General features: G+C 54.1%; 1 protein-coding gene across 2 annotated transcripts; it reads right to left on the bottom strand.

Annotated features, from left to right (window-relative positions):
• Positions 1-1481: 1481 nt before the first annotated feature.
• On the bottom strand, positions 1482-17062 carry NAA40 (N-alpha-acetyltransferase 40, NatD catalytic subunit). Of its 2 annotated transcripts, XM_059145442.1 has the most exons (8): positions 16908-17061; positions 11101-11196; positions 9343-9395; positions 5446-5541; positions 5208-5366; positions 4952-5035; positions 4418-4495; positions 1482-4136 (listed from the first exon to the last, which is right to left on the bottom strand). In XM_059145442.1, the coding sequence occupies exons 1-8, from the start codon at positions 16911-16913 to the stop codon at positions 3995-3997; spliced, it is 714 nt and encodes a 237-aa protein (XP_059001425.1). In that variant the 5' UTR covers positions 16914-17061; the 3' UTR covers positions 1482-3994. The 2 variants fall into 2 exon arrangements, with proteins under 2 accessions (XP_059001425.1, XP_059001418.1); XM_059145435.1 differs by lacking the exon at positions 9343-9395 and having other exon boundaries at positions 16908-17062.
• Between the last annotated feature and the right edge of the window lie 1226 nt (positions 17063-18288).

The following is an 18288-nucleotide window of genomic DNA, read 5'->3' as shown; positions in this document are numbered from 1 at the left end:
CGCCACCATATACTGGGGCACTGCGGACTGGGCACAGGAAATCACAGTCCCCCGCACCACGAACATCAAGGCAGTTGAACCAACACCTTCAAAACCTGGTAGCGGAAATCACCAGGCAATCATGGTTGCTTCCACTGGCAAAACACAGTCCTTTTCAGACCAGCTCATGCCCTGAGTGAAAGGGAAGACTTCTGCGGGGTTGGTGCCTTTTGCTCTGTCAGCTCGCCGGTGTGTCACCCCGTACCACTGGAGAAGCAGCTTCTGTTGCAGCCGCAGGGAGGGCTCCATCACTGGAGGACCAAAGAGGGGTCCAGGCCCCTCAAAGAGGTGGGCACAGACCCCAGGCAGCAGGGACCAAGGAGGGGTCCCATACTCTTCCAATCCTGCCCATTTGCCCTGTGACAAGCGGATGTCATTCCGAGGAATTCCTGGCTGGGATTAAAGCAGCCTGCAAGGAACAAAGAACTTGGGCCTGAGGATGGCGGGGACAGAATTTTGTCACATGGGAAATCTGTTGTATGATTAGCCCAGTGAAACGCTCTCTCCCTAAGGGTTGTGATGCCTCTCTTGCTGCTCCCAAGGTAAGACAATAGCACAAGCCATCCCCAGGAGGAAGGACACTTGGGGACGGCTGGTCTCACCCATAGGGACACCCACCAAACAGCTGTTAACCCTGCTCCCCCTTCCCCAGATCAGGGCCCTGCCTGAGCACAATACCCATGGCCTGGGGCTCCCCCAGCCTCCTCCTTCCCCCCCAACTCCTAGCAGATAGGATCACCAAGCAGAAGCCTGGGGAGGCAGGCCCCCCCAGTGTCCACAGTTAGCGCTTCTGAACCCCAGAAGCCCTGGCCTAGCTTACTTCCTGCCTCTCCTCCCCGCTCACCCAGGGCCAAGGACTAGCAAGAGTCTGCCCGGGAGAAGCTGCGTGGCCCCGTCTGTCACATGCCAGGGGCTGAGCCTCTCCCAGCTTCTAACTTTCCTGTCCTGTCAGGCCTGACCAGTTACCCTTCCTCTGAGCCTTTTTCTTTTGTGAGTGGAGGGAAGAGGGCTTTGGAATCTTTTTAAGAGAAGAGGAATATTCGGAATAAGCCGATAGTGTAAAAGGGAGGAAAGGAACACCGACACTCTCAATCTAGTGAACTCCCACACAAGTGCACACACATTTAGCCAAAGATGTCAAATGTTGCAAAGCCTGGTTTGGGACTCTGTCCAAGATGCAAAGCAGGCAACCCTTGTAAGACTTCTGACCCCCACCCAGGGCCAGTGGGAAGTGGCACAAACATTCCCCTCTCTGACCGTTCGCCGCAGACACCCTCAAGGTTCCTCAAGCCAAGGCTTCTTTCGCAGCAAGGGGCATGGGGCCTCACAGCTTCGTGCCTCCCAGGGTTTCGGCCCAACGATGGGACAGTGTGATGGCCCGGGGTGTCCCCTGAGACCACACTGGCCATGGCACCCCAGTATCAGGACACGATCCCAGCAGCTGAACAAAGTGTCTTTTATTTGTGACATACAAATACAACCAATGCAAAAAGAGATCACTTTTCCCTTTGATTCCAGTGATAAGAAATTGCTAAAGAAAAAAATATATATATCAAGGAGTTTATCTTCAATTTCCTCTAAAAAAAAAAACCAAACCCAGAAAGGGTTAAAAAGAACCATATACATGTCATACACACATTTGACATCAACAAAAATAACCTGAAATAGAGTCAATACAACTAAAAAAAAAAAAAAGAAAAAAATCTTAAAAAATATTTTAACATGCCCCAAACAAAACACACAAAACAGCCAGAGAACAAAAGGCCTGCTCTGTTTCTCAAAACCAAGACCTGGCGAAGTGGAGAAAGATGGTTGTCTGAGACGTGAATGGGTCCAACACCAAAACACAGGGAGCTGCTGGTCTCCTGCCCCCACAAAGGACCCGAGCCGCCCAGAAACGGGCGGCAGAGGCTGCAGGAGCAGGTGAGGCACTGAGCCCTCCATCTGCCGGTGGGCTTGCGGGCAGGTGTCCGACAAGCGCAGAGAAAGCAACATACACTGAACTCACCTTATGAGGAATTTACAGTGGGGTTCCTTTTGATCCCCTTGAGTGGGAGGTATCAGAAATCCATGATCTAAGACAATAAATATTTATCTGTTCTGTGTCAACAGACAGGGATCAAAGGAAAAAAAAAATTCCTAAACATGCTTCTGTCATTCCATGATTCTTGGAAGGAGCCCACCAATGCCCTCCCCGGCAATTTAAAATGCCCCCCACCCCTCCCCCCACAGAATCCCCTGGGAGGCGGAAGGCAGGGCAGAGACGGGCTCACTCCAGTGGAAAGCTGCCAGGCCTTCTGTGAGGGAGTGCCCTGTCGCATGCTGCCTGCGTGGTCAACAGCATCGCACAGGCACAGCACTCTGCGGAAGGCCGGGCTGGGCAGGGGAGGCCGAGCGCACAGGCCCCTGCACGAGCAGGAAAGTGGGGAAGATCAGCTCTGGGGAGACCTGCCAGCAGAGACCACCTGAGTCAGGGCGGAGTGTGGGGTCTGGGCTGACTCTGAAGTCGGGACAGACCTCCAAGAGCGCAACTCCACAAAGGCTAGAACCTTTAAGACACTCCCTAAAGCAGGGCTCAAGGATGTCCAAAGGGAGGCGGCAGGTACTTTTTCCTGGATAAGGATTTGGTCGTTTTCTTCCCTGGAAGGGACACAAGGCCCCGAGACCAGGGCAAGTGTAAGCTCTGACCGCCCCGTCTCCCCATCCCGGGAGAGAAGAGGAAGGCCTTCTCCCCCGCTCCAGTCCGCGGCCACAGGGGGACACTGGAGAGGGGAGAGCAGCGCAGTCTGGCCACCGAGAGGCATTCCTGCCGCAGCCGGGGGGCTGCCGGCCAGGGCGGTGGCACCAGGCCTCACTGAGGCAGCGAGGGGCAAGGCTGGGGAGTGCAGGCAGTGGGGCCTGCTGCTGGCTGGGGGCTCTCTGCAAAGGGAGGGCTGTGCCCCCTCAGAGAGCGATCAGCACCAAGATATGAGAGGCAACAGCACTGAAGAGGCTGGGAACCTGAGGGGTCCTTCTGGGGAAAGATGAAGGGCTCCCTAAAGTAATTCTTCCCCTTGAGAGTAAGAACAGAGGTACTGGGTGAGGTGAGTCGGGGGAGGACAAGTGGTAGGGGGGCGACAGAGAGGAACTGGCAGGACCTCTGGCTTGTTTCTGTGACAGGACAGCTCAAGTCACTGCCAGTTCAAGAGGTTCGGCTAGAATGCAGCAAAGTCCGGAAGCCCAGAGAAGCAACTCTCTTCCTCGGGGGGAACCCCCCGGCCCCCAGCCACACCTTGTTCCTGGTCCTCCCATCGACGACGAGGCAGAGATGGATGGAACCTACCGGGCCGGTCCCCTGGGATGCCTCCACACTAAGTGTCAGTCCACAGAAGCACAGCTACAAAGAGCTCCCTGGCCTCCCAGTGTCGTGGCACAGGAGACCTTCCCATGATCTCCATCAGAGCACTCGGCTACAAAACCGGACTCCCTCCGAAGCTGGTCTCAACATCCAGAGCCTGCATTCAGTCCAGTCCTCGTTGGGGACCAGCTAGACCCCGACCCGGGGCTCCTGGACTTTTCTAAAGATAGGTATAAAACAGCCCATTTGTCCAAGTGTGTGTGTGGCGGGGGGAGGGGACGGTCTGTCAGGAATCCACCTGCAGAGCAGCTGGGGCACCTCGTGCTCGAGGGCACAAGGGCCGAGCGAGAAGGCAGCCGCTGCGCGAGGGTCTGCGTCGTGCCCGGCCTCCGCCAGCCCCTCCCTCAGCCCGTCTCCTCTCTGCTCCTTCAGCGCACACTGTCCTTCCAGGAGGGCGGAGGGCGGGCGGCTCGGGCCGCTCCACCCCAGGGTTCTGTGCGCTCGGGCTGCAGCCGGGCACGCGCAGGGCTGAGGAGGCCACAGCTCTGAGGGCACCTGGCCAGTAACGTGAGCCCAGGGAGAAGACAGGCCTTGGAGAGAGCATTCTAGCTTGGGAGCTCAGTGGCAGCAGCCGCCACAGTGCCCGCCCGCATGGGAGTGCTGGCTGTCCCCAAACTTGGTCCTCCGGCTCAGGATCTCGTAGGAGCAGTCCTCTCCACAGCAACCAGACATGCTGGGGGAAGAGTCATCGATCTCGAATCTGCAAGGCAGGCAGGAGGAGAGGCTTGGCTGCAGGTAGTGGACGGCCTTCCTTCCCAGCCCAAAAACTTTTCTACCAGCCACACTCACGAGACCCCTAGGAGTGAGGGCACAGCCCCCGGGCATGCCTGCACCATCCCCCCAACCCCAAGGCCACTCCCCAGGACCACTGGACCAGGAGCTCAGCCCTCAGGATGAATGAGCGCCAGGACCAGGAGAAAGCCCCCGGGGCAGGCACCCCCCACCACCCAGAGGGCCCCACACCCTGGCCCAGCTCCTTACTGCAGCGCTTCTCGGAAGAACTGGTAGGCGCCATGATTGTGCTTAAATACAGTTAACATCACTTTCTTCATCTGTGTGCTGAGAAGAAAGCAGAGAACACCTTCCAGAAAGAGAAACACAGGCTAACTCATGCCTCCTCTTTCTGTCTCTACCTGCTGTCTCCCATTTGCTCCTGAGAAGCACACCCTGAGCCCCAATCTAGCCTCCGTGTTGGGCGCTCACAGCACCCGCTGCTTCTGTTCCGGGGCTGATCAGACCGCGCGGGCATTGGGCCCCCAATGAACTGGCTTCCTCGCCACGTTCTCTCTGCACCCCACTTTTCAGGCACAAGAGGCGCTCAGAAGCACCTGCTGCTTGGAGCCACGCATACAAAACCAGGAATCCCAGCAGGGAGGAGAGCAGCTTTACTGAGAGGGTTCTAGATGCTTCTCTTCTGAAACATTCCTATGAGCCTTGTCCTCCACCGAGGCTCAGAGAACAGTGTGGATGGCTCAGAAGACCGTTCCAACACAGCGACACACGGGGCACCCTTACCTGTTGGCCATGAGCTGCAGGATCTGGATGAGGAACTTCCCCAGGCCTTTCCGCCGCACCTTGCTTTCCAACTGCACTTCGTAGCTGGGTGAAGAAAGCAGCCAAGTGAGCCCGGGGAGGCAGGGCCCATCAGAGGACCCAGGGCCCCGGCAGCCCGCAGACCCGGACCGGCGCAGCGGACCCCGCCACGCGGCTGAGTGCCCAGACCAGCGCCAGTACGTCCTCCCCAAGGCCGACCACAGGCTGGGGCTCCTACCAGTACAGGACTTCATCCCCGCACTCCACGTCAAACCGGAAGTGAGAAAAGGCAACAGGGACCGAACTGCTTTCCCAAGCAATGAGGTACCAGGCTCGGTCATCCGTCATTTCCTCCCGTTTCTCCCGGTCCTTCCAGCCCCACTCGCTCTGCTCATACCTGGGACACACGGGGCAGTCAGGGCGGGGCGGGCCGGAAGGGGAGGAGCGAGGCCCCCCTCCCGTCAGGGCGCACTTACATGGTCTGCATGTTGGTCTTGGTCAGGTCGAAGGCCCAGGCCACGGTGGCCGGCTCCAGTCCGGACACTCGCTTACACTCGATGGAGACGTTTAACCTGAAGAAGACGGAAGGGTGGTGAGTGGAGCCGGTGACAGGCCTGAGGGCGGCCCGCTGCCCAGACGGCCTCCCAGCGCAGCGGGCCTGGTCTCGGCTCACCCACAGAGAGAAGCCGAGCTTGCGCCCTGCCTTCCCCGTAGTGACTAGAGAAGGTGCCGCTGAAGGAACGAAGCCTTTTCGGGCTGAGACTGACAACTCATGGCCGGCCCACGGCCCTGACCACAGTCCCATTTCCTGCCTGCCCTGCGAGGCCCTGAGCGGTGTCTGCACTCTGTAAACTTCCACCCCTCTCTGCTACCGCTTTGCTCTCTCCAGCCTCTGCCGTGCTTCGCCATGAATCCTGAAGTCTTCTCGGATCCTTCAGTTCCTGCCCATGGGTGTTTAGTCTCTGAACTGACTCCTCACTGGGCAGCCACAGCACCTTGAAAGTGGCTGGGTCACCTCAGGCTTTTTGAGAAGACCAAAGTCCCTAGGCCCCCGGAGGGGTCCTGCCTGCCATTTCCTCTGAGGACACAGCAGGTATTCTCAGCTGACCAACCCAGGTGGAGCAGGGTCCAACACCATGAGGTTTTCTTACACTCACAGATGCCGTAGACATTAAGGTCTCATCATTTATTTACTCCAAAAGAAACGTTAGTAAAGCACAGTTCAGCTCCGTGGCCGAACCGTGGAACCCCAATCTCCAGACAGTGCCACATTCTGACAGGACCAAAGTCAGTGACACGAAGTCCTTAAAGAGGTCCCAGATCAGGCCCTTCCAATGGCCCTTGACACGACCCCTCAGGGAATGTCTCCATTCAAAATGACTGTCGCCTCTGCTGTCTGGCCCGCCATATGAGCTGCACATGCGCGCAGTCTTGTAAATTTGGAACATCTTGGCTCTGAAGAGTCTTCCTTTCTTTCTAAGTGCTGGCCATGGCATAGTCAGAAACACCCCAACACGGCGTGCCCTCTGGCTCAGCCATCTATTTTCCAAAGGTTGGTCTAGAGGTAGGAATTCTCCACTAATCTGAGTTCTCTCTCTCTCTTTCACTTTAGTTCTTTAAGTACATTAAAGCAGGATCACAGCCACACAAATCACACAAAATTCCAGGCACCAAAGGAGTCCAGAGTTAGCTGGCAATGCGTGCTTCAGAACTGTTCCAGTATTTCTGAAAGTCAATAGGAATGTGGAATATGGAACACAGAAGACATCACAGTAAGGGATCTCTAAACTGTGCCAGAGGACTTCCCAGACACTGAAAGGTGAGGCTACTGGAGGAACTGTACTACGTCTGATCACAGGAAGGACACATTAACGTGGTACTACGAAATTCAGACAAAGCCGCGAAAAGCAGATATAGGATCGCCTACTAAAGTGTTCATTTCATGGGGCGCCTGGTGGCTTAGTCGTTAAGTGTCTGCCTTTGGCTCAGGTCATGATCACAGGGTCCTGGGATAGAGCCCCACATCAGGCTCCTTGCTCAGCGGGAAGCCTGCTTCTCCTTCGCCCACTCCCCCTGCTTGTGTCCCTCTCTCGCTGTGTCTCTGTCACATAAATAAAAATCTTTTTAAAAAACAAAGTGATGGGGTGCCTGGGTTAAAAAAATAAAGTGATGAGGCACTCAGTGGGTTAAAGCCTCTGCCTTCGGCTCGGGTCATGATCCCAGGGTCTTGGGATCGAGCCCCACATTGGGCTCTCCGCTCAGCGGGGAGCCTGCTTCCTCCTCTCTCTCTGTCTGCCTCTCTGCCTACTTGTGATCTCTGTCAAATAAAATCTTTTAAAAAAAATAAAGTGATCATTTCATAGTTCATATATTTACATTTATCTGTCTTGTTCACTGAAACACTCAAACCAGCTGCTACTTATAGAACTGGACATAATCCTCTTTCCTCCTTAAAACAACCTTACAAGTCTGGCTTCATCACTCCGTTCAACAGACCAAAAAATGGGGCTGTCTGGAGTGTGGCTTGCCTGAATACAATTAATCAGAAGAACAGTTTTATTTCAAACCCATAGCTGTGATTCTCTAAAACCATAACCCAGGGATGCCTGGGTGGCTCAGTTGGTTAAACAGCTGCCTTCAGCTCGGGTCATGATCCCAGCGTCCTGGGATCGAGTCCCACATCGGGCTCCTTGCTTGGCAGGGAGCCTGCTTCTCCCTCTGACCCTGCCTGCCACTCTGTCTGCCTGTGCTCGCTCTCATTCTCTCTCTGACAAATAAATAAAATAAAAACTTTAAAAAAATAAAATAAGGGGCACCTGGGTGGCTCAGTGGGTTAAAGCCTCTGCCTTCGGCTCGGGTCATGATCCCAGGGTCCTGGGATCGAGCCCCGCATCGGGCTCTCTGCTCATCAGGGAGCCTGCTTCCTCCTCTCTCTCTCTCTGCCTGCCTCTCTGCCTACTTGTAATCTCTGTCTGTCAAATAAATAAATAAATCTTTAAAAAAATAAAAATAAAAATAAAAATAAATAAATAAATAAATAAATAAAATAAAATAAAACCATAACCCATTTTTCCCTAAGCCAAGAGCGGCTCTGATAAGACAGATTATGCTTCCTATTTTATAAACCAGATGGACAGAAAGGGGAAGGGGGCTTTAACCCAGATCCTATGGCAGGAAACTGGTAGTAGTGATAACACTGACCTAGGTTTTGGTAAGCTCCAGGTATGAAGCACTTCATACCTAATCCTCCCCAAACCATCTATTGTCAGACCCACTGCTGATTAGAAAATGGAGGCACAGAGAGGTTAAGTCCAGGGTCAAGGGTCATACAGCCAGTTAAGTGGCTTTAAATATATATATATATATATGTTTTATTTATTTATTAGAGACACAGTGAGAGAGGGAACACAAGCAGAGGGAATGGGAGAGGGAAAAACAGGCTTCCCATCAAGCAGGGAGACAGAAGTGGGGCTCAATCCCAGGACCCTGGGATCATGACCTGAAATGCTTAACCAATGAGTCCTCCAGGCGCCCCAGTAAGTGGCTTTTAACAATTACACCATACACTCCCAGAAAGAGCCCTAGATTGGGAATTAAAAGCCCCCTCAGCAGCCAGGGAGAAACTACGTGGCTTAGGAATCTTATTCAGCTTCTCTGAGCCTTGGTTCCCCTCTGCACAAAAGGAGGAAGTCAGCCTAGATGATTTTAATTCTTTTTTTTTTTTTTTAAGATTTTATTTATTTTTTTGACAGAGAGACACAGCAAGAGAGGGAACACAAGCAGGGGGTGGTGGGAGAGGGAGAAGCAGCCTTCCTGCTGAGCAGGGAGCCGGACCTAGGGCTCGATCCCAGGACCCTGGGACCATAACCGGAGCGGAAGAGAGCCGCTTAACGGACTGAGCCACCCAGGCGCCCCCTAGATGAGTTTTCCAGTTTGTTTCAGCTCTATGATTATTATTATTTTTTTAAAGATTTTATTTATTTGACAGACAGAGATCACAAGTAGGCAGAGAGGCAGGCAGAGAGAGATGAGGAATGAGGAAGCAGGCTCCCTGCTGAGCAGAGAGTCCGATGTGGGGCTTGATCCCAAGACCCTGGGATCATGACCTGAGCTGAAGACAGTCAGCTCTATGATTCTACACCCGGAGAGAATATCAAATCCTAAGGAAAAGTCAGTCTAAGATGATGCAATCTTTGTTCATTTACAGATTTCTCTGTCACCTAATCAGGTGCTTTTGTATCAAGACACTCAACACAGCTTCTCCTTTTTTGTAACAAAAAATGAGAAAATGTGGGTCGGAGGAAGCACACTCCGGGAAAGTGAATTCCTTCAGACACTCAAGGAGACAACAATTAGGAGTGTTAAACACTTACCCATTTCGATCATATTTCTTGAACACTGGGAAAGCCTCTAGAGGGTCTCCAAGCTGCGGAGGGAAAGAAAAGAGTAGCACAAACGTGTGCGGTGCAGTCGCAGGCTCTCCCTGCGGTGAGACACTGTGCAGAGCCACGCTGCGGGGCCTGGCCCTCCATCCAGGAGCAGCCGCCAGACAGCGCTCGCCTGCCTCGGCTCTGAAAGCACACGCAGGCAGGGTCTAGTAAGGAGGCCCAAGACAGTTTAGTCAGCTTCATTTCACAAGGTAAGTAGAGACTCTGCTAGCCTAACACGAACACTGGCCTGTAGGTCACATGACCCCCAAACCGGAGGGTACATGATCCACCTGCAAACTTCCTTTCTGTGGGGCTAGGACCTCGTGATTCTAGATCAGGAGTTGCCTGCTCTACCAACTGAACCAACCCGGTGCCCCATCTGCCCGCATACTTTCTTTTTCTTTTTTCTTAAACTTTTTTTTTTTCAGATTTTACTTATTTATTTTCAGAAGGCTGTGCACGTGTGCAGGCTCAGGGGGAGGGGCAGAGGAGGAGAGAATCTCAGACTCCATGCTGAGTGCAGAGCCCAGCACAGCGCTGGGTCTCGAGACCCTGAGATCATGACCTGAGCCAAGATCAAAAGTTGGACACTTACCTGACTGAGCTGCCCAGACGCCCCTTACCTGCGTACTTCTAAGAAGCCCCCAACTAACCCCACCGTGTCAAAAACCCAAAATGGCATAATCATGTCCCTGAACCACCTCTTTATAAATGTGGACTGTTTACAGAGTCTGCTAAAAAGATAACAAAAAGGCACCTGGGTGGCTCAGTAGGTTAAAGTCTCTGCCTTCGGCTCAGGTCATGATCCCGGGGTTCAGGGATCAAGCCCCGCATCGGGCTCCCGGCTCAGCAGGGAGTCTACTTCTCCCTCTCCTTCTGCCTGCCGTTTCCCCTGCTTATGCTCTCTGTCAAATAAATAAAATCTTTAAAAAATAATAAAAGAGAGAAACAAAAATGGAATAGGATATGGAATGGGAGCAGGAAGAATGGCCAGAGCCTCTTCAGTCCTGTTTGAAAGCCAAGCCTGCTCTCAGCGGGGCTGCCTGGGTGAGCCGCTTCACCACTCCTCCCTCCTGGACTCTGGCCCCTGAACCAGGCTACTGCCCCTGCCCCCGGTGCCAGCACAGTCCTTTGTACTTCATAGTCAATAAATGTCTGAAGGAATGAATGAGAAAACTATACCATATGTTACCAGGGACGTTTCCTCTCCAAAATGCAAAATCCTAACAAAATTTTCTCTGTTCAGCAGGGAGCCTGCTTCCCGCCCCCCCTGCCTGCCTCTCTGCCTACTTGTGATATCTCGCTCTGTCAAATAAATAAATAAGATCTTTAAAAAAAAAATGTTTTTTTTTTCTCCAGACCCTCTTCCACTGCTATGGAAGGAGATCCACAGAGAGAAGCAGCCACTTCGTTGGGTTTTTTCTTTTTTTAAGTAGGCTGCCCTCCCAGGGTGGGGCCGGAACTCAAGACCCTGAGATGGAGAACCCCACGCTCCATACTCCACCCAGCCACTTCATCTGAATTCCCATTTCCCTGCACACCTAGGCCAATCCTTGGCCCTCCCCCGCAACTCTCAGGCTGGGCTCATTTTCCTCAGTCGGCCAGTAACAAAATTCTGCCACAGGGTGGCGCCAAAAGAAGTCAAATGAAAAACCAAGCTCAAGTTCTAGGAGGAAGGGACTTGGGAAGCAGGGGAGTCACCCTGTTGGCGGCGTCCACTTTGGCACAGACAGCATCCATGGCTGCTCGTTCCTCCAACCGCTTCTGCTTCTTCTCCTTCGCTTTGCTTGACTTCCTCTGCAGCAGGGAAAAGCAAAGTTGGTTGGAAGGGCTGTGGCCAACCAAAGACTCTTCTTTCCCTTTGAGGAACCTTAGAGTCAGGCCCCGAGCCCACAGGCCTGTCCTCAGTGGCAGGAACTGCCAACCCTGGCTGCTGCACACTTGCTGGGATGGGGAAGCCGCACGTGTTTTCTAGTCGTGAGAGCTCGGGAGTGTCACCAGACTTCTCAGCTTCCTTGTCAAAAAGGGCACTGACCCTTGGGAAGCAGGGAAGCAGGGTCACCGTGAGGACCCAGTGAGAGCACATGACAATGCCTGCAGTAGGGCCTGGCCCCCAGCAGGTGCCTAATAAATGTGCACTCATCCACTCACTCCTAAGGAAGGAACAACTAATTTTAGACACATTCAGGGCAGGTTTCAAGGAGGAGATGCCATCTGAGGTAGCCGCTGACAGCTGTTCCTAAGGACAAGTTTATTCACAGCCTTCTCAGTGTCTTCCAGCTTCAGAAGACAGAGATCCCGTCTGGGGGAGCCCCTCGGGGTGTTGGGTCCCCTTTATAAGCTGAGACCAGAGCACTCTAGCTTAAGGAGACAGAACTGTTCCCCAGAAGCACTGTTCGGCCAAGAGCCCTAAGTGGCAGGCACCCTGCACACCCAGTATCGACAAGGGCAGACAGGGGGCCTCAAGGGGTTCACCTGCGCAAAGAGGCCATGCTGACACATGGTCCGCAAGCCATGGTGCAGGGCACACAGGCAGCGGGGAGAGTGGAGGGGGGGGAGCAAAGGGAGCATGTCCTTGCACAGGGGCTCCAATGGCAAACCACCCTTAACCCCGTATAGAGCAAATCCTATTTTATGGCTCCCATGGGGGGTCTCTCAGGCCTACATGGATCCTGTCACCCTCCTGTAAAAAGCTAGTAACACAGGAGAAAGAGCCCATGCTCTGGAATCTGACAGACCTTACCCAGAGCCTCTTCCTGCTCTGCAGAGTGGTGTTCGGGCCCCAACCAGTCCTCCTCTGTGTCTGCTTCCCCGTCTGCAGGAGGTACATGAGGCTCATAAAACCTCCCTTGAGGTAGGAGGCTGGTGAGACTTACTCCGGCATCTCACACAACCAAGGAGAGTTCTCTCATTCTCGCTCCCTAGGAAGACCAGGGCAGCACATGCCCCCAGAGTTGCTCACCCCCCGGCCCAAATTCCAAAGGCACCTGAAGGCACTGGCGGGATGGCTTTGCTTTTTGACCCACTTCACTGCCTCTTCTGACTCCACCTCTGTTTCCTGAGCTCATCAGAGAGAGGCTGTACTCCCTCCAAATGCACCTGAGCCCTGACGCTGGCACCGGCTAAGGGGGAACCAATCGAAAAGCCAGATGCTGGAAAAGTTTCTCGGGATAAATTCTACCCTCAGCTCTCTGGGAATGACACTGTCTGTTATTTCCAGGGACCAGGAGGCAAGAGTCCAGACACAAAGAACTCACAGGGACTGCTCTTCTAGGTGTCCATTCGTCCTACAGCAGCTACTGTATGCTGCTGAGCCCCGGGCTCCCATCCCCTATGCCCTCAAGCAGGGAGCAGACAGAAGAGCAGGACTGGAGGGGACAGAACCAGGCCTCTTCGACCACACACAGGCTTTAGAGCACCCATCTTTTCCACTGGGGGTTTGAATTTCAAAACAACATCATGAAAGGCGCTCAGCTAGCAGAGTACTTCCGCACACGTCTGCTTCGGTTCTCAGGGCAACAACCAGCACCTCCATTCCCACATGAGAAAACTGAGGCTCAAAGGCACAGTGTTCCCCCAAGAACAAATGGGAGAGGGGGACTTACTCCCAGGGGTTGGGCCCCGGACCTAGTGTTTGTTCCTCCAGCCCCGCTGTCTCCAGTGGGAAGGCCGACATCAATGTCAACAGACCTTTCCTCTCAGTCTCACCCAGGTGTAGTCCAGACCTCCGCGGCTGTTAGGGCAGCCGCTGGGCAATTCACTTCTCATCAGCCTTCCAGTTCGGCGACGGTGGACGCACCCTGCCAGCTCGGTGCTGCCCCGGCCCTACCTCCGCGCTGAGGGAGGGGAACGGAAACCCGAGACAGCCGGCCTCCAGGAAAGAACATGAGCCCTGGCATCACTCCCGCCAGGCCAATGCTCCTCCTGCTGCCCCCGCATGACCTGGGAAAGCAAGTCTGTCTCCGGAAAAATGGGGACACGGATGCTGGCCTCACCGACTCCCTGAAAGGACAGGTCAGAAGTCACCTTAGGGTAGAGGCAAACCCCCTCCTCCACCCTGCGCCCTAGTTCTCTCTCCACACAACACAGAGCTAAGATCAAAGGTGCTGGAAGGCGAGTGTGACTCCCGGGACCCAGAAAGCACTGAAACGTGGGTTCGCTCCACAGCATCTCATTTCTAAGCACAAGCAGTAAGTAATTCCTAAGCACAAGCAGCAGGAGGGCCGCCCCCAGGCCTCCAGGAGATTTATGGGCTCATTCATGCAAGGGAACAGGCCAGCCAGACAATCCTCAGTGTGAGGCTCAGGGCTGCCATGGCCCGAGATGGCAGATGATGAGAGAGACCCCTACGTGCCTAGCTGCCCGCGCATGGTGTATGTGGCAGGCCGTAGCAGCCCAGGACAGACAGGCAGGGGCTCTCCCTCAAACCTAGCACACACTAGGAAAAGTGGTCTCCTGCTGTTCCAATTAGCTTTGCCCTGCCTCGTGTAGGTAAAGCTATCCTGCAGGGACACAGGAAAATTCTCCTAATTAAAATGGGAAATAAGCACAGTGAACAGTAAAGCTCATTGTGGTTAAGTGTCTTTCCCAAGGGAGCTCTATATAATAAAAAGAGTGTGGGATTTTTGAGTCAAGAGACTTGGATTTGATTCTCAGCTCCTCCACTTAGAAGCTGTGTGACTTTGGGCAAGTTACTTAATCTCTTTTCAGCAAGTCACTTAGTTTCTCTGGATCTCCATCTCCTTATCAGTAAAAGGGGCTAACAATGCCTTTACCTCACAGGACTGTTATGAAGACAAAATGATACAATGTACTAGATATAAAAAATAAGGATTTCTGGTTAGGAGGATCCACTAACATCACATACTCTGCTAATGCTTTAATAAACAGGTGTTATTTTAGCCTCTACAGTAACAAGCTATGTGTGCCCACTTCTTTGATGAGAGAACTGAGGCACAGAGAGGTCAGAGAACTTTTCAGGGTCACAGAGCCAGTGAACAGAATTCTCAGAGAGGTCTCTCCATGCCACCTTCTCCCTCCACTCACACCACATGGTAACACTCCACGAGCCAGAGGTCACACCGGCTTCATTAGCCAATGCACACCCACTCAGTGCTCAGCAAACAGCAGGTACTAAGTCCATACCTGTCGAATGGCTCAGCGAACATTCAAATCCAGGTCCGAATCCTAACATCCAAGCTTCTTCCACGACATCAACTGCACGTGTGCAGCATGCATTCTAAAGTGTGACGCAGGTGTTTTCACCTGCAGCTGGGAACCCCTCCCCCCTGCGAGCTCTCTCGAAGCAGTATCTCCACATGCAGTCAGGACTGCCAGGTCTCACAGAGACACTCAAAACCAAAACGCGCACAGATGGGGACAGAAGGCACCTTTCAGACAAGAGATTTGGCATCTCTTAGATTTCAGTGTCAAGCCTTCACCCCGCAAAGTATCCAGGATCCAGAAAAAACAAACAAAAAAACAAAACAAAAAAACCCTCCTTTTTTGGGAAGGGAGCCAGAGATCTACATTCCAATTCCTAAAAGACAACATGTCTGTGGCAGCAAGGGTGAAGGAACTTTGAAGAGAAGGGTGATCCAGCTGAGGCTACTGTCTCTTAGCCTGAAGTCGGCTGTCTAGTAGAGCAGGGCCCTCCCCGTCGATGGCGCCTGCCACAAACACCGACCTTCCTGACACAGAGGTGGGGAGTCTGCTGCCCCCACCCAGGAGGAAGGCGGATAATGACAGGGTTCCAGCACTGTTCCAGGGAGGAAGATTCAAGTCCCTCTTTTTTTGTAGTGAGTTTTACGCCAGAAGAGACTAGGCAGGGGCCGTTCTGAGAAACACATCTGTGGAGTATGAGGAACAGGAGGAAAGGAAGCAAGGGTCGCAGCATCGCTGAGTCTTGCTCTTTCAACTCAACCAACAAAGGAAGTGCTGAACCAGAATGGCATGTTCTGCTTCTTGTCTGCTGCCCCGTCTGCAGTGGCTTTGCTGGGTAGACACCGAGTGATCCCAGGGACACAGATTTTTACCTCATTTCAACAAGAGCTGGGCTTTGGGACCTTTCACCAAAACCTGGGTTAAATACACCTTGATTTTCTACACATGAAGTACACTGTACCCCAAATTCCTTGCTGAAACAAGACGACATGGATTACCTAAAGTGCTTGGACATTGATCGGAACTACCATTTTGGCCTAACAAGTTGACTTGTTCAATTATCACTGGAGAGAAAATCTAGGTTAACAACAGTAGGGACAAAGTAACGGGTTAAAAATAGCACAGATCTATTTTAGATAACTCCAATCAAGGTTGAGAATACAAGCAGAAACAACAGCCACAATTTCACGCATCCACTATCTCATTTAATCCTCTCCTCTCTGAGGAGGGCGGGTATCATCATCCACTTTACATAGAGGAGGAAATTCAAATTCAGAAAGGCCACGTCACAGGCCCAGTATCACGCTGCTAGCCAGGAAGATGGGGCTGGAACCAAGGCATCTCTGGGTCCCAAGTCAGGACTCCTTAAAGGTGGTAAAAATTCCAGGTAAAAACTATAAAGTACCAGGGAGTACCGGTTCCCTTCGCAGGAGAGTGACTGATACTACTCTAACTGGAACTTAGGAAGGTGAGTTCGCAGAAGTATTTGAACAATTTCTGCCCAGCCCTCTATCGGCACATGCCAGAGAAGGGCGCACCTCCAGGCTGCCACACACAGAACAGGTGGTCGCTATTCTTCTGGGTCTGGAGCCATCAGTGCCCCTCCCCACCCCCCATCAATTCCCTCCCTGCTCACCTTCCGCACAGCTTCCCCCTGCAAAGCCACCTGCAGCACTTAAGAGTACTAACGTCCCAAGTAATAATCAAGGCCGAGAGAGCAGGCCTCCGTTGGAGGGGAAGAGGGCGTTTCAGGAGCAGGAGGATCCTGGTGGAGAGGTTTGCAAAGGGTGTAGGGGACCCCGCTTCACCGAGTATCCGGGTAGCGGGAAGCAACAGCCAGTGGCTGAGGGCTGGGGAGGCCCGAGGCAGGGTCTGGTCCCTGCTCACTGTCTGTGTGACCTTGGCTGGGTGCCTCTTCTCTGGGCCTCAGTTCCCTGCAAGCCAGGGGGCGGCCTAGGAGGTGGGAAGACGCGAAGCCGGTGACAGCCAAGTGATGGGTGACCCCTGGGGGCGAGGGGTACCCCAGGGTCAGCCCCGGGGGTTAGGGGGTGGTCAAGAAGATAACAGGTCAGTCAGAAAGGTTGGGGGGGCGCGACGCGAGGGACGGGGGACACCCAAGGGGGTGGGGCCCGGAGAAGGGGGCTCCCCAAGGGATCCCCGGGCTGCGCCGAGTGTGGGGATGCTAAGAATGTGGGAGTCGGGTCATGTGGGGGTTGGGGGTCACGTGAGGCCAGAGGGGGTCGGGGTCACGTGAGAGGGGGTTCAAGGAACAATGGGGGCTCAGGGGGACGAACGGAACGGGGAGCGCTGCCGGCCCTCGCGTCTCCTCTCCCTGCCTCACTCACCCCCATGGCGGCAGCGGCGGCGGCGGCCCTCAGCTCCTCCTTCCCACACTTGCCGGTAGGGAGGCGGCAACGGCAGCGACCGCAGCGGCGGCGACACCAGAGCGGCGGCGGGCCCCGCACCGCGCATGCGCCTCGCGGGCTCTCCTGCGCGCCCCGGCGGGCACCGCGCCGGCGCAGAGCGGGGGAGGGCGTGAGCGGGGGAAGCGCGCAGGTGGAGAACCGGGGAGGCGGGCCGAGGGTCTCGCACCCGAAAGAGGCGGGAGGCGCGGAGCAGCGTCGCGCTAGGAATGACGTAGTGCCCGGGCCCGCCCCCTCGTCTCCCGGCTGTGTCTGTAGCTATGGCAACGGCCGCGCCTGGCCGGTGGAAGCGCGCGGGCTGGCGGCTGGGTGAGTGGCAGCGCTAACCCCTGCGCTCCTCCCCTCCGCGGCGGGCCGGCCGCCAGCGAAGCTGCCACCCTCGCACAGGACCAAACGCGTCCTCACCTCGGACGCCCCAGCCCCTCCTGCAAACCCTCGGGCACCGGGGGAGCTCTTTGGAAACGTTCCCACCCTCTAGATCTTGAACTCTTGAAATTCCTTTTCTAACTGGAGTCCCGTTATTCATTCATCCGTCTTCTATTCATTCACCCTCGGTCCGTTGGCTCTGAGTCTCAGCGAACATTTACCAGCGTCTACGCTGTGTTAACCCCGGGGGCCACAGAGAGGAGCAGTCCAAAACTTCACTGTTTAGAGAGGAAACGGGCGTGTAACAACTATTTAATGGAGAGGGGTTGGTGCTGTGGCAATGAGACCTCAGGCGTGCAGTTCTTCCCAGCAGGCCAGTGTGGCTCCTTGCATCCCAGTCCCACGGGGAGCTGTGTGCGCTCTACACACCCCTGCGCCCTACCCCAGGATCCATCTCCAGGGTTGGAGCCAGTCTCCTGAGAGCTCCCCGGGTAAGGTCATACTTGGGAAAGTGAGACAACCGCGGCCCAAGACTTAAGCTTCACAGACTTTGTCTGGCTCTGCTTCTGAGCCCATCTTCAGTGCCCAGCGCAGTGGTGGCCCCCAAACGGGTACTCAAGCAATATTTATCGGGTGCTCACCGTGGGCTAGGCACTGACCCTGCAGCGAAGAAAACAACCATAGCAAACAGAAAAGGTACTGCCTCGCAGACCTTGTAGGCTAAAAGGAGGAGGCAGATAATAAACTAAATAAACAGGTAAAATATGTGATAAGGTAGATGATATCGGTCCTATGGAGGAAAATCAGGGAAAGGGGATAAGAAAGGTCAGGATTTAGTGCTTTTTTTTTTTTTAAGATTTTATTTATTTGACAGAGATCACAAGTAGGCTGAGGCAGGCAGAGAGAGAAGCAGTCTCTCGGCCGAGCAGAGAGCAGG

Source organism: Mustela lutreola, chromosome 1, assembly GCF_030435805.1.
Source record: "Mustela lutreola isolate mMusLut2 chromosome 1, mMusLut2.pri, whole genome shotgun sequence".
Taxonomy (NCBI): Eukaryota; Metazoa; Chordata; class Mammalia; order Carnivora; family Mustelidae; genus Mustela; species Mustela lutreola.
Note: the sequence above shows the minus strand (reverse complement) of the source record. Positions and strands in the feature narration are given on the sequence as shown.